The sequence below is a fragment of the Pseudophryne corroboree genome, unplaced genomic scaffold (genome assembly GCF_028390025.1).
Source record: "Pseudophryne corroboree isolate aPseCor3 unplaced genomic scaffold, aPseCor3.hap2 scaffold_1439, whole genome shotgun sequence".
Lineage (NCBI taxonomy): Eukaryota > Metazoa > Chordata > Amphibia > Anura > Myobatrachidae > Pseudophryne > Pseudophryne corroboree.
This window is the reverse complement of record NW_026968067.1, coordinates 50,558-64,645: the sequence shown is the minus strand read 5'-3', so window position 1 is coordinate 64,645 and position 14,088 is coordinate 50,558. Positions and strand designations below refer to the sequence as shown.

At 56.2% G+C, this 14,088-nt stretch overlaps 1 protein-coding gene across 1 annotated transcript in view; it reads right to left on the bottom strand.

The window, feature by feature from the left end:
* Nucleotides 1–13,760, bottom strand: part of LOC134996873 (aldo-keto reductase family 1 member D1-like) — a 49,725-nt gene extending 35,965 nt beyond the window's left edge. Inside the window, exon 1 of the mRNA XM_063951232.1 lies at nt 13,556–13,760. Within this exon, the coding sequence (XP_063807302.1) occupies nt 13,556–13,648 (93 nt within the window). The 5' untranslated portion in view covers nt 13,649–13,760. The remainder of the gene's footprint in view (nt 1–13,555) is intronic.
* Nucleotides 13,761–14,088: the final 328 nt, after the last annotated feature.

Below are 14,088 nucleotides of genomic sequence, written 5' to 3'. Positions count from 1 at the left end.
AAATTTACATGGCGCAGTCGCAGTGCGAACATTGCGCATGCGCAATTAGCGGAAAATCGCTGCGATGCAAAGAAAATTACCGAGCGAACAACTCGGAATGAGGGCCATACATCTGTATCGTCCAAATTGACTGGCATGTATCAACGATGATCGATCAACGAAGAACGACTGCGGGCACGCGCATTGCTCATCGTTGATGAATCCACACTGAAAGATATGAACGATTTATATCGTTCATATCTTTCAAGATATCGCCCAGTGTGTAGGCCTTATAACAGTCCATGTCTTGGCGATATCCATGCTTGAGCACATATGCTTAAATCAAAATAACTGAGGTACTAATTAATTCACCTGTGTTCAAGTATGGTTACCCATGAAGCCTGGATGGCTAGTGTGCTTGAGGACAGTGGTTGGGAATCGCTGCTCTATAAGGTTCCTATGAAACGATTCTGCGTGCACAGCCTTAGGGGGGTATCCAATTAGCGATGAAACAACATCGGGTGCGAAGAAAATGCAGTTTGTTGCACTTTTTCCCCGATGTATCAGCAATATTTTTTTTACAGGCTTTCCAATTTGGATTGCCCATAAAAAATAGCTTTCCTGCCAAAAACACACAGGTTCAGTGAAACCTGTGTTTTCGCGAAGACATTGCCCCGTATTCGCATGAAAATGGGGCTGTTTCCGGGGATTTGGTTTTGCCTACCTAAAGGCAGGTGAAACAAAATCCCTGATAAGCCGTTTCTCACACCGGTTTATCGGGGCTAATTGGATAGCCCCCGGTGTGACAATTAGCTGCTGTTGTGCTGACTGTAGAGTCATTATATTTTCTCAGCCTGGCACTGCATTTGAAGGAAGTACAGCCGCTACTGTGCCCGCCACAAGATGGTGCAAACGCCATTACTGGGCCCTCCTCCAACTTTTACAATACTGCCCTCCAAAATCCGTGTTCTGCCCCGCCACTATTAAACCATTTTTCTGATGCAGAAAATACTTTTGCGCTGCGCATGCTCCGTAACCGAACGTACGGGTGACGCCAAGTGGTACATATTTCGATCACATCTACTGACTACTGAAGAGGCTGGGATGCCGGCCAGGCTCAGTGAGGGCGCGCAGATGTACCTGCAGGCAATGCAGAACTTGGTAGAAGCAAAACTATGGGGTCTATTTATTAAGCCTCGGAGTAAAGAGATAAAGTGGAGAGAGATAAAGTGCCAGCCAATCAGCTCCTAACTGCCAAGTTACAGGCTGTGTTTGAAAAATTACAGGAGCTGGTTGGCTGGTACTTTATCTCCTTCTACGTTCTCTCGCCAAGGCTTAATAAATGGACAGCATGGAGAGAGATAAAGTACCAACCAACCAGCTCCTAACTGATAATTTACAAACACAGCCTGTAACGTGACAGTTAGGAGCTGATTGGTTAGAGCTTTATCTCTTACGGTCTCCTCTGTCATAATGGCGCTTATGTCTGCGTATCCCCTTTCAGTAATGCATAGAGTACAACTAAACCCCAAATCATACACACGTTATAGCAAAGACAACTGACAAGGTACCCTACAAGGCACTGCCATTATGCCAAACCAGGCAGCTGGCTAGGGGCACCACGGTTAGGGGGCACCTAATTCACTAAATAAGTAATTAATTCAGGGTTACAAGAGCAGATGATGCTTTGCTCCTGCTTTCCATGGTAATAATAGGGGGAGGTGGGTTAGGGCACAATCGCCAAGGGGAGGGTACATCTGTAGAGTGGCACATATGGACCCCACAGACCTTCGCCTGCCCTGGCCCTACTCCTCCCATATGCAGATCAGCTGATCACATTGAAAAAAAAAGTGAAACCAGCATGTGATTCTATTAAATAGGACAATAAGTGAATAGTGAAGGAGCACAAGCACAGCTAAACATTCGGTATGCTGGGTGCAGCTGGGCGACCAATCACAGGCTCAGGAAGAAATATAGGACGCATACCCGGCCAGTAACACGAGGAACAACTCACATATTGTTACATCACAGTACGGACAAGCAATGGTTCTGGTGTCACATAATGAGTCAGTGTCTTTTTGGGGTTCTAGTTACTGATGACATCAGGCAGGAACCACATGAAGCTGACAGTGGCACCGTGTACCTGCGGGTGACACAGCTACGGTACAGTAATCACCAGGTGATAGCCCAGGCTATGCAGGCTATGACACAACACTGTGCAATGCAATCTGCAGCGCTATATAACACACAGCTAAAACATAATACATATATATATATACATACTAGGCGATTCATCGCGCCCTACGGGCGCACTTCACACCGTCGTTTGTGGCTACGCCCCGTTAACCCCTGCACTCCTTTGAACATACGCAGGCCGGTAGAGAACAGATGCAGAAATGCAGGGCAATATAGCGGGCATGCAGAAAAGAGAGAGGCGTAGGGGGGAAGGGGGGGGGGGGGAGGGAATGTACAGAAACGCTGTGCGATGGGTAAAGGATAGGGAGAGGCAGGGTGGTAGGGAGAGGACAAAGAGAGGCAAGGTGTTACAAAACAAAATACCGTTGCAAAAGGCTACGACCCGTTAACCCCTGCACGGGCTTCAGCTGTGCTATAATTGTTATTATATGGAGTATTACCTGCCAAAAATTTTATGCTAATGGGTAAATATTGCAAGGGGGAAAGGCGTGCGATTGTCAAGGGGGCGTAGGCCTTTGTGAGGGCGTGAAGAGTGGCCGCAGGGCACAATGAATAACATAGTGTAGTATATACTGCTAGTGTATGCAGCGCAGCTTATACACACAGTGGGCACAGGTAATGGAGCCGCGTATACACACAATGGACACAGGTAGCAGCGCAGCTTATACACACAGAGGCCACAGGTAATGGATACGTGTATCCACACAGTGGGCAGAGGTAGCAGCGCAGCTTATACACACAATACCCAAAGGTAGCAGAGCCGCTTATACACACAATACCCACAGGTAACAGAGCCGCTTGTACACACACAGTGCCCACAGGTAGCAGAGGCGCTTATACGCACACAGTGCCCACATGTAGCAGAGGCGCTTATACACACAGTGCCCACAGGTAGCAAAGCCGCTTATACACACAGTGCCCACAGGTAGCAGAGCCGCTTATACACACACAGTGCCCACAGGTAGCAGAGGCGCTTATACACACAGTGCCCACATGTAGCAGAGGCGCTTATACATACAGTGGCCACAGGTAGCAGAGCCGCTTATACACACACAGTGCCCACAGGTAGCAGAGGCGCTTATACACACAGTGCCCACATGTAGCAGAGGCGCTTATACACACAGTGCCCACAGGTAGCAGAGCCGCTTATACACACACAGTGCCCACAGGTAGCAGAGCCGCTTATACACACAGTGCCCACAGGTAGCAGAGCCGCTTATACACACACAGTGCCCACAGGTAGCAGAGCCGCTTATACACACAGTGACCACAGGTAGCAGAGCCGCTTATACACACACAGTGCCCACAGGTAGCAGAGGCGCTTATACACACAGTGACCACAGGTAGCAGAGCCGCTTATACACACACAGTGGCCACAGGTAGCAGAGCCGCTTATACACACAGTGACCACAGGTAGCAGAGCGGCTTATACACACACGGTGCCCACAGGTAGTGGCCACAGGTAGCAGAGCCGCTTATACACACAGTGACCACAGGTAGCAGAGCCGCTTATACACACAGTGACCACAGGTAGCAGAGCCGCTTATACACACACAGGGGCCACGGGTAGCAGAGGCGCTTATACACACAGTGGCCACGGGTAGCAGTGGTGCTTATACACACAGTGACCACAGGTAGCAGAGCCGGTTATACACACAGTGACCACAGGTAGCAGAGCCGCTTATACACACACAGTGCCCACAGGTAGCAGAGGCGCTTATACACACAGTGGCCACGGGTAGCAGAGGCGCTTATACACACAGTGGCCACGGGTAGCAGTGGTGCTTATACACACAGTGACCACAGGTAGCAGAGCCGGTTATACACACAGTGACCACAGGTAGCAGAGCCGCTTATACACACACAGTGCCCACAGGTAGCAGAGGCGCTTATACACACAGTGGCCACGGGTAGCAGAGGCGCTTATACACACAGTGGCCACAGGTAGCAGTGGTGTTTATACACACAATGACCCCCGGTAGCAGCGTCACTTCTAGACACAATTCCCATAGGTAACAGAGGCGCTTATACACACAGTGGCCACAGGTAGCAGTGGCGTTTATACACACAGTGCCCACAGGTAGCAGCGCCACTTATACACAATGGCCACAGGTAGCAGTGTCGCTTAGACACATAATGGACACAGCATTAGTGTTTCTTATGAATCCAATGTCCATTGGTAGCAACTATACTCACAGAAGTTCAGTGAGTGTGTGGGGGGAGGTTTGGAAAGGGGGTGGGTTCAGTGAGGTGGAGGTGCGTATCCGTGCCGCTGATCACCGCGATTCAGGGAATCGCTTGTAGCGGCTGCGGATGGTGTCCGAGGTGCTACGTGTGGTGGTGGGGTGGGTGCGGGAGGGGGGTATGGGGGTGGTGTGAGAGTGCAGTGGGCGGGGAGGGGAGTCTGTGGTGGGTGCTGTGGGTGCCACGGGTGGGGGAGGGGCGGGTGGGTTGTAGGGTGCAGGGGCGAGAAGTGGGTATAAGGGTGGTGCGGGGTTGCCGCAGGTGGGGTGGAGGGTGCGTGGGTGTAGGAGGGGGGGGAGGTGCAGGGGTGCCACCGGTGGGGGAGGGGGGGTTTGTGGGTTGTAGGTGCTACGGGTGGGGGAGGGGGCGTGTCCCGCGGGTGAGGGACGGATGTGGTGGGTGCTGTGGGTGACACGGGTGGGGAAGGGGTGTTGCGGTTGGGGGAGGGAGTGCTGCGGGTGGTGGAGGGGTGGGGGTGCTGAGGGTGTGGGTGCTATGGGTGGGGGAAGGGGCAGGAGTGCCGCGGGTGGGGGAGGGACGTGTGCCACGGGTGGGGGGCGTCTGTGGTGGATGCCGCGGGTAGGGTGGTGGGTTGCAGGGGGGAGAGGTAGGTATGGGGGTGGTGCGGGGTTTTTGGGGTTGGGCCGGTGGGTTTTGCTGGTTGTGGGTGTTACGGGAGGCGGCGGGAGTGCCGTGGGTGGGGGAGGGGTGTGTGCCGCGGGTGGGGGGCGGATGTGGTGGATGCTGTGGGTGGGGTGGAGGGTGCAGGGGTAGGTAGAGGTAGGTGTGGGGTGGGGGGGGGTGCTGCGGGTGGGGGAGGGGTGGGTGGGGTGGAGGGTGTAGCGGGGGGAGAGGTTGGTATAGGGGTGGGGGGGGGTGCGGGGGGGGGAAGGGCATGGGGTTTTGCGGGGTGTGGGTGTTACGGGTGGGGGAGGGGGCGGGAGTGCAGCGGGTGGGGGAGGGGTGTGTGCTGCGGGTGGGGGAGGGGTGCTGCGGGTGGGGGAGGGGGTGGGAATGCCGCGGGTGGGGGAGGGGGTGGGAGTGCCGCAGGTGGGGGAGGGGTGTGTGCCGAGGGTGGGGGAGGGGGCGGGAATGCCGCGGGTGGGGGAGGGGGCGGGAGTGCAGGGGGTGGGGGAGGGGTGTGTGCCGGGGGTGGGGGAGGGGTGCTGCGGGTGGGAGAGGGAGTGCCGCAGGTGGGGGAGGGGTGTGTGGCGCGGGTGGGGGAGCGGCGGGAGTGCTGCGGGTGGGGGAGGGGTGCTGCGGGTGGGGGAGGGGGCGGGAGTGCCGCGGGTGGGGGAGGGGTGCTGCGGGTGGGGGAGGGGTGCGTGCCGCGGGTGGGGGAGGGGTGTGTGCCGCGAATGGGGTGCTGCGGGTGGGGGAGGGGTGCGTGTCGCGGGTGGGGGAGGGGTGCCGTGGGTGGGGGAGGGGTGCGTGTCGCGGGTGGGGGAGGGGTGCGTGCCGCGGGTGGGGGAGGGGTGCCGCGGGTGGGGGAGGGGTGCGTGCCGCGGGTGGGGGAGGGGTGTGTGCCGCGGGTGGGGAGGGGTGCCGCGGGTGGGGGAGGGGTGCGTGTCGCGGGTGGGGGAGGGGTGCGTGCCGCGGGTGGGGGAGGGTGCGGGAGTGCCGCGGGTTGGGTGGATGCCGCGGGTGGGAGGGTGTGGGATGCCGCGGGCCGTGTGCCGTGGTTGGGTGGGGTGGATTCTGTGGGTGGCGCGGCCCGTGTGCGGCGGGTGGAGGTGTTGGGTGGTGTGTGTGCCGCGGGTGCGGCTGTCAGCGTTGGTTCTCCTCCACACTGTGCGGCAGGCAGCGGTGAGAGCGCCGCTTACAGTCCTCGGCTGCAGTGTCACCAGGTGCAGGGAGTGTACGGGGAGGGGGGAGAGAGGGGAAGGGGCGGAGATGGGGAGGGGACTGGGCGGGGATGGGTGGACAGAGGGAGGAGACTGTTCCTGCCCTGCATCCAGCCGCCCAGATCTGTGCCTGTGACTCCGCCCAGCGTTACGGCCAGCACAGAGTCACAGATTTGGGCTAATATATAGGAGATAGTCAGAGAACACAATAGGAATAGTGGAAATGGGAGATGAATTAATTGTACACTGCAGACAGGGGAATATATACAGGGGTGACTACAGGGGAATATATACAGGGGTGAATACAGGGGGGCAGATAGGGGAATAAATACAGGGGGCAGACAGGGGAATATATACAGGGGTAAATACAGGGCGGCAGACAGGGGAATATATACAGGGGTGAATAAAGGGGGCAGACAGGGGAATATATACAGGGGTGAATACAGGGGGGCAGACAGGGGAATATATACAGGGGTGAATACAGGGGGTAGACAGGGGAATATATACAGGGGTGAATACAGGGGCAGACGGGAATATATACAGGGGTGAATACAGGGGGGCAGACAGGGGAATATATACAGGGGTGAATACAGGGGGTAGACAGGGGAATATATACAGGGGTGAATACAGGGGCAGACAGGGGAATATATACAGGGGTGAATACAGGGGGGTAGACAGGGGAATATATACAGGGATGAATACAGGAGGGCAGACAGGGGAATATATACAGGGGTGAATGTAGGTTGGCAGACAGGGGAATAGATACAGGGGTGAATACTGGGGGGGCAGATAGGGGAATATATACAGGGGTGAATACAGGGGGGCAGACAGGGGAATATATACAGGGGTGAATACAGGGGGGCAGACAGGGAAATATATACAGGGGTGAATACAGGGGGGGGGGGGGCAGATAGGGGAATATATACAGGGGTGAATGCAGGGGGGCAGACAGGGGAATATATACAGGGGTGAATATAGGGGGGGTCAGATAGGGGAATATATACAGGGGTGAATGCAGGGGTGCAGACAGGGGAATATATACAGGGGTGAATGCAGGGGGGCAGACAGGGGAATATATACAGGGGTGAATACAGGGGTCAGGCAGGGGAATATATACAGGGGTGAATACAGGGGGGGCGGACAGGGGAATATATAGAGGGGTGAATACAGGGGGGCAGACAGGGGAATATATACAGGGGTGAATACAGGGGGGGAGCAGACAGGGGAATATATACAGGGGTGAATACAGGGGGGGCAGACAGGGGAATATATACAGGAGTGAATACAGGGGGGCAGACGGGAATATATACAGGAGTGAATACAGGGGGGCAGACAGGGGAATATATACAGGGGTGAATGCAGGTGGCAGACAGGGGAATATATACAGGGGTGAATACAGGGGGGCAGACGGGAATATATAAGGGATGAATACAGGGGGGCAGACAGGGGAATATATACAGGGGTGAATACAGGGGGTAGACAGGGGAATATATACAGGGGTGAATACAGGGGCAGACAGGGGAATATATACAGGGGTGAATACAGGGGGGCAGACAGGGGAATATATACAGGGGTGAATGCAGGTGGGCAGACAGGGGAATAGATACAGGGGTGAATACAGGGGGGGGCAGATAGGGGAATATGTACAGGGGTGAATACAGGGGGGCAGACAGGGGAATATATACAGGGGTGAATACAGGGGGGGCAGACAGGGGAATATATACAGGGGTGAATACAGGGGGGCAGACAGGGAAATATATACAGGGGTGAATACAGGGGGGGGGGGGCAGATAGGGAAATATATACAGGGGTGAATGCAGGGGGGCAGACAGGGGAATATATACAGGGGTGAATACAGGGGGGGCAGATAGGGGAATATATACAGGGGTGAATGCAGGGGGGGGCAGACAGGGGAATATATACAGGGGTGAATACAGGGGTCAGGCAGGGGAATATATACAGGGGTGAATACAGGGGGGCAGACAGGGGAATATATACAGGGGTGAATACAGGGGTCAGGCAGGGGAATATATACAGGGGTGAATACAGGGGGCAGACAGAGGAATATATATACAGGGGTGAATACAGGGGGCAGACAGGGGAATATATACAGGGGTGAATACAGGGGGCAGACAGGGGAATATATACAGGGGTGAATACAGGTGGCAGACAGGGGAATATATACAGGGGTGAATACAGAGGGGCAGACGGGAATATATAAGGGATTAATACAGGGGGGCAGACAGGGGAATATATACAGGGGTGAATACAGGGGGTAGACAGGGGAATATATACAGGGGTGAATACAGGGGGCAGACAGGGAAATATATACAGGGGTGAATACAGGGGGCAGACAGGGGAATATATACAGGGGTGAATACAGGGGGGCAGACAGGGGAATATATACAGGGGTGAATACAGGGGGCAGACAGGGGAATATATACAGGGGTGAATACAGGGGGCAGACAGGGGAATATATACAGGGGTGAATACAGGGGGCAGACAGGGGAATATATACAGGGGTGAATACAGGGGGCAGACAGAGGAATATATATACAGGGGTGAATACAGGGGGCAGACAGGGGAATATATACAGGGGGTGAATACAGGGGGCAGACAGTGGAATATATACAGGGGTTGAATACAGGGGGCAGACAGGGGAGTATATACAGGGGTGAATACAGGGGCAGACAGGGGAATATATACAGGGGTGAATACAGGGGGGCAGACAGGGGAATATATACAGGGGTGAATGCAGGTGGGCAGACAGGGGAATAGATACAGGGGTGAATACAGGGGGGGCAGATAGGGGAATATATACAGGGGTGAATACAGGGGGGCAGACAGGGGAATATATACAGGGGTGAATACAGGGGGGTAGACAGGGGAATATATACAGGGGTGAATACAGGGGGGCAGACAGGGGAATATATACAGGGGTGAATACAGGGGGGGGGGCAGATAGGGGAATATATACAGGGGTGAATGCAGGGGGGCAGACAGGGGAATATATACAGGGGTGAATACAGGGGGGGGCAGATAGGGGAATATATACAGGGGTGAATGCAGGGGGGGGCAGACAGGGGAATATATACAGGGGTGAATACAGGGGTCAGGCAGGGGAATATATACAGGGGTGAATACAGGGGGGCAGACAGGGGAATATATACAGGGGTGAATACAGGGGTCAGGCAGGGGAATATATACAGGGGTGAATACAGGGGGGCAGACAGGGGAATATATACAGGGGTGAATACAGGGGGGGAGCAGACAGGGGAATATATACAGGGGTGAATACAGGGGGCAGACAGGGGAATATATACAGGGGTGAATACAGGGGGCAGACAGGGGAATATATACAGGGGTGAATACAGGGGGGCAGACAGGGGAATATATACAGGGGTGAATACAGGGGGCAGACAGGGGAATATATACAGGGGTGAATACAGGGGGCAGACAGGGGAATATATACAGGGGTGAATACAGGGGGCAGACAGGGGAATATATACAGGGGTGAATACAGGGGGCAGACAGAGGAATATATATACAGGGGTGAATACAGGGGGCAGACAGGGGAATATATACAGGGGTGAATACAGGGGGCAGACAGGGGAATATATACAGGGGTTGAATACAGGGGGCAGACAGGGGAGTATATACAGGGGTGAATACAGGGGGTAGACAGGGGAATATATACAGGGGTGAATACAGGGGGCAGACAGGGGGAATATATACAGGGGTGAATACAAGGGGCAGATAGGGGAATATATAAAGGGGTGAATAATACAGGGGGGCAGACAGTGAGTGACATGGGGAGATGCAGGAGGATTGGGGTGCAGTATAGAAAGGAGAGAACAGATGAGGTGACGGCTATACGAGGAGGTCAGGGTGCAGGTTGGAGTGAGATGAAGGATATATTCTGGTCACTTGGAGATTGGAATAGGTGAGACGGGGAATATTACCATGCTGGAGTGCAGTACAGGGGGGCAGGGTGCAGTGTAAGGGATTGGGGCAGTACGGGGGGTAAGGGTGCAGTATAAGGGATTGGCGTAGTATAAGGGGGGCAGTAGAGTGTGGCAGGGAGCAGTATAAGGGGGTAAGAGTACAGTATAGAAGGTGAGAGTGCAGTATAGAAGGTGAGAGTGCAGTATAGGGGGTCAGAGCTACAGTACAGGGGTCAGGTCACATATAGGAGGTCAGGTGTGCAGTACAGGGGGTCAGGTCTGCAGTACAGGGGGCAGAGGCGTAACTAGGGTTTTTGGAGCCCAGGGGAAGATGTAAAATGGCACACACACACCCCCCCCCCCCCCCCCCCCCCCCCCCCCAAAAAAAAAGCAAAATAAAGAGGCATGTGCGCGCGTCGAAGGCGCGTGCGTCTAAAAAAAATGGGCGTGGCCACACTCCAGAAGGAATGTGGTCACACACCAGAAGGGGTGTGGCCACGCTCCAGAAGGGGTGTGGACACTGAAAATGGCCCACAGTGCCAGTTACATTGCCTCACAGTGCCAGATACAATGCCCCACAGTGCCGGATACATGCCCCGCAGTGCCGGATACATGCCCCACAGTGCCAGTTACATTGCCCCACAGTGCCAGATACAATGCCCCATAGTGCCAGATACAATGCCCCACAGTGCCGGATACATGCCCCGCAGTGTCGGATACATGCCCCACAGTGCCAGTTACATTGCCTCACAGTGCCAGTTACATTGCCCCACAGTGCCAATTACATTGCCCCACAGTGCCAGTTACATTGCCCCACAGTGCCAGATACAATGCCCCACAGTGCCGGATACATGCCCCACAGTGCCAGTTACATTGCCCCACTGTGCCAGATACATGCCCCACAGTGCCAGTTACATTGCCCCACTGTGCCAGATACATGCCCCACAGTGCCAGTTACATTGCCCCACTGTGCCAGATACATGCCCCACAGTGCCAGTTACATGCCCCACAGTGCCAGATACATGCCCCACAGTGCCAGTTACATGCCCCACAGTGCCAGACACATGCCCCACTCAGTGCCAGTTACATGCCCCATTTGGTGCCAGATACATGCCCCACTGTGCCGGTGCCCGTGCCCCCCCCCCCCCCCCCCCCCCCGTTCACTCACCGGCCGCTTATGTTCGGCCCCCCGTTCACTCACCGGCCCAGGGCACGTGCCCCACTCGCCCTACCCTAGATACGCCTCAGGTATGTAGTACAGGGGGTCGTCAGGTCACATATAGGGGGTCAGGTATGCAGTACATGGTCAGGTCACAGAGGTTAGGGGGGCAGTACAGATGGTTGGGGGCAGTACAGAGGGTCTGGGGCAGTACTGGGTGTCAGGTCACAGAGGGTCGTGGCAGTACAGGGGGTCAGGTCACAGAGGTTAGCGGGGCAGTACAGGGGGTCAGGTCACAGAGGGTCGGGGGCAGTACAGGGGATCAGGTCACAGAGGGTAGGGGGCAGTACAGGAGGTCTGGGGCAGTACAGAGGGTCAGGGGCAGTACAGGGTGTCAGGTCACAGAGGTTAGAGGGGCAGTACAGAGGGTCTGGGGCAGTACAGGGGGTCAGGTCACAGAGGGTAGGGGGCAGTACAGGGGATCTGGGGCAGTACAGAGGGTAGGGGGCAGTACAGAGGGTCGGGGCAGTACAGGGGGTCAGGTAGCAGGTTAGGAGGGCAGAATAGGGGGTCTGGGGCAGTGCAGAGGGTCGGGGGCACTACAGGGGGTCAGGTCACAGAGGTTAGGGGGCAGTACAGAGGGTCAGGTCACAGAGGGTCGGGGGCAGTACAGGAGGTCAGGTCACAGAGGGTTGGGGGCAGTACAGGGGGTCTGGGGCAGTACAGAGGGTCGGGGGCAGTACAGGGTGTCAGGTCACAGAGGTTAGGGGGGCAGTACAGAGGGTCAGGTCACAGAGGGTCGGGGGCAGTACAGGAGGTCAGGTCACAGAGGGTAGGGGGCAGTACAGGGGGTCTGGGGCAGTGCAGAGGGTCGGGGGCAGTACAGGGTGTCAGGTCACAGAGGTTAGGGGGGCAGTACAGGGGGTCTGGGGCAGTACAGAGGGTCGGGGGCAGTACAGGGGGTCAGGTCACAGAGGTTGGGGGGGTAGTATAGGGGGTCTGGGGCAGTACAGAGGGTCGAGCAGTATAGGGGGTCTGGGGCAGTACAGAGGGTCGGGGGCAGTACAGGGGGTCAGGTCACAGAGGGTAGGGTGCAGTAAAGGGGGTCTGTGGCAGTACAGAGGGTCGGGGGCAGTACAGGGTGTCAGGTCACAGAGGTTAAGGGGGCAGTACAGGGGGTCCTGGGCAGTACAGAGGGTCGGGGGCAGTACAGGGGGTCAGGTCACAGAGGTTAGGGGGGCAGTACAGGGGGTCTGGGGCAGTACAGAGGGTCGGGGGCAGTACAGGGAGTCAGGTCACAGAGGTCAGGGGGGCAGAATAGGGGGTCTGGGGAAGTACAGAGGATCGGGGGCAGTACAGGGGGTCAGTTCACAGAGGTTATTGGGGCAGTATAGGGGGTCTGGGGCAGTACAGCGGGTCGGGGGCAGTACAGGGGGTCAGGTCACAGAGGGTAGGGTGCAGTAAAGGGGGTCTGTGGTAGTACAGAGGGTCGGGGGCAGTACTGGGGGTCAGGTCACAGAGGTTAGGGGACAGTACAGGGGGTCAGGTCACAGAGGGTCGGGGGTCAGGTCACAGAGGGTCGGGGGCAGTACAGGAGGTCAGGTCACAGAGGGTAGGGGGCAGTACAGGGGGCTCTGGGGCAGTACAGAGGGTCGGGGGCAGTACAGGAGGTCAGGTCACAGAGGGTAGGGGGCAGTACAGGGGGTCTGGGGCAGTACAGAGGGTCGGGGGCAGTACAGGGTGTCAGGTCACAGAGGTTAGGGGGGCAGTACAGGGGGTCTGGGGCAGTACAGAGAGTCGGGAGCAGTACAGGAGGTCAGGTCACAGAGGGTAGGGGGCAGTACAGGGGGTCTGGGGCAGTACAGAGGGTCAAGGGCAGTACAGGGTGTCAGGTCACAGAGGTTAGGGGGGCAGTACAGGGGGTCGGGGGCAGTACAGAGGGTCGGGGACAGTACAGGGGGTCAGGTCACAGAGGTTAGAGGGGCAGTACAGAGGGTCGGGGGCAGTACAGGGGGTCAGGTCACAGAGGTCAGGGGGGCAGAATAGGGGGTCTGGGGAAGTACAGAGGATCGGGGGCAGTACAGGGGGTCAGTTCACAGAGGTTATTGGGGCAGTATAGGGGGTCTGAGGCAGTATAGAGGGTCGGGGGCAGTACTGGGGGCAGCGGCTGTTCCGGCGGAGTCACTTACAAAGCGAGGGGGGATATAGGTGCCCAGCCCCAGGACCGGGATGCTGTTGCCGTCGCTCAGGGGCAGGCGGTGATTCTCCGCTGTCAGCTCCATGCCGGGACCCGGAGACACACACTCGCCGGAGACTGCACCGGGCTCATAACGGGCTCTCCGGGAGGCGGCCAGCGGGGAGGAGACGGAGCCCGGGGAGGCGGGAGGGGAGGAACGGGCGGAGACCCGGCAGCACCGGGGGCTCAGTCACACAGATACATATACTTTACTCTGCCCCCTGTACAGATACATATATATATACTGTATATACTGTGCCCCCTGTACAGATACATATACTGTATATACTGTGCCCCATGTACAGATAGATAGATAGATAGATATATACTGTGCACCCTGTACAGAGATACATATACTGTATATACTGTGCCCCCTGTACAGATAGATAGATAGATAGATAGATAGATAGATAGATAGATAGATAGATAGATAGATAGATATTTCTCTGACATCCTAGTGGATGCTGGGGACTCCGTCAGGACCAT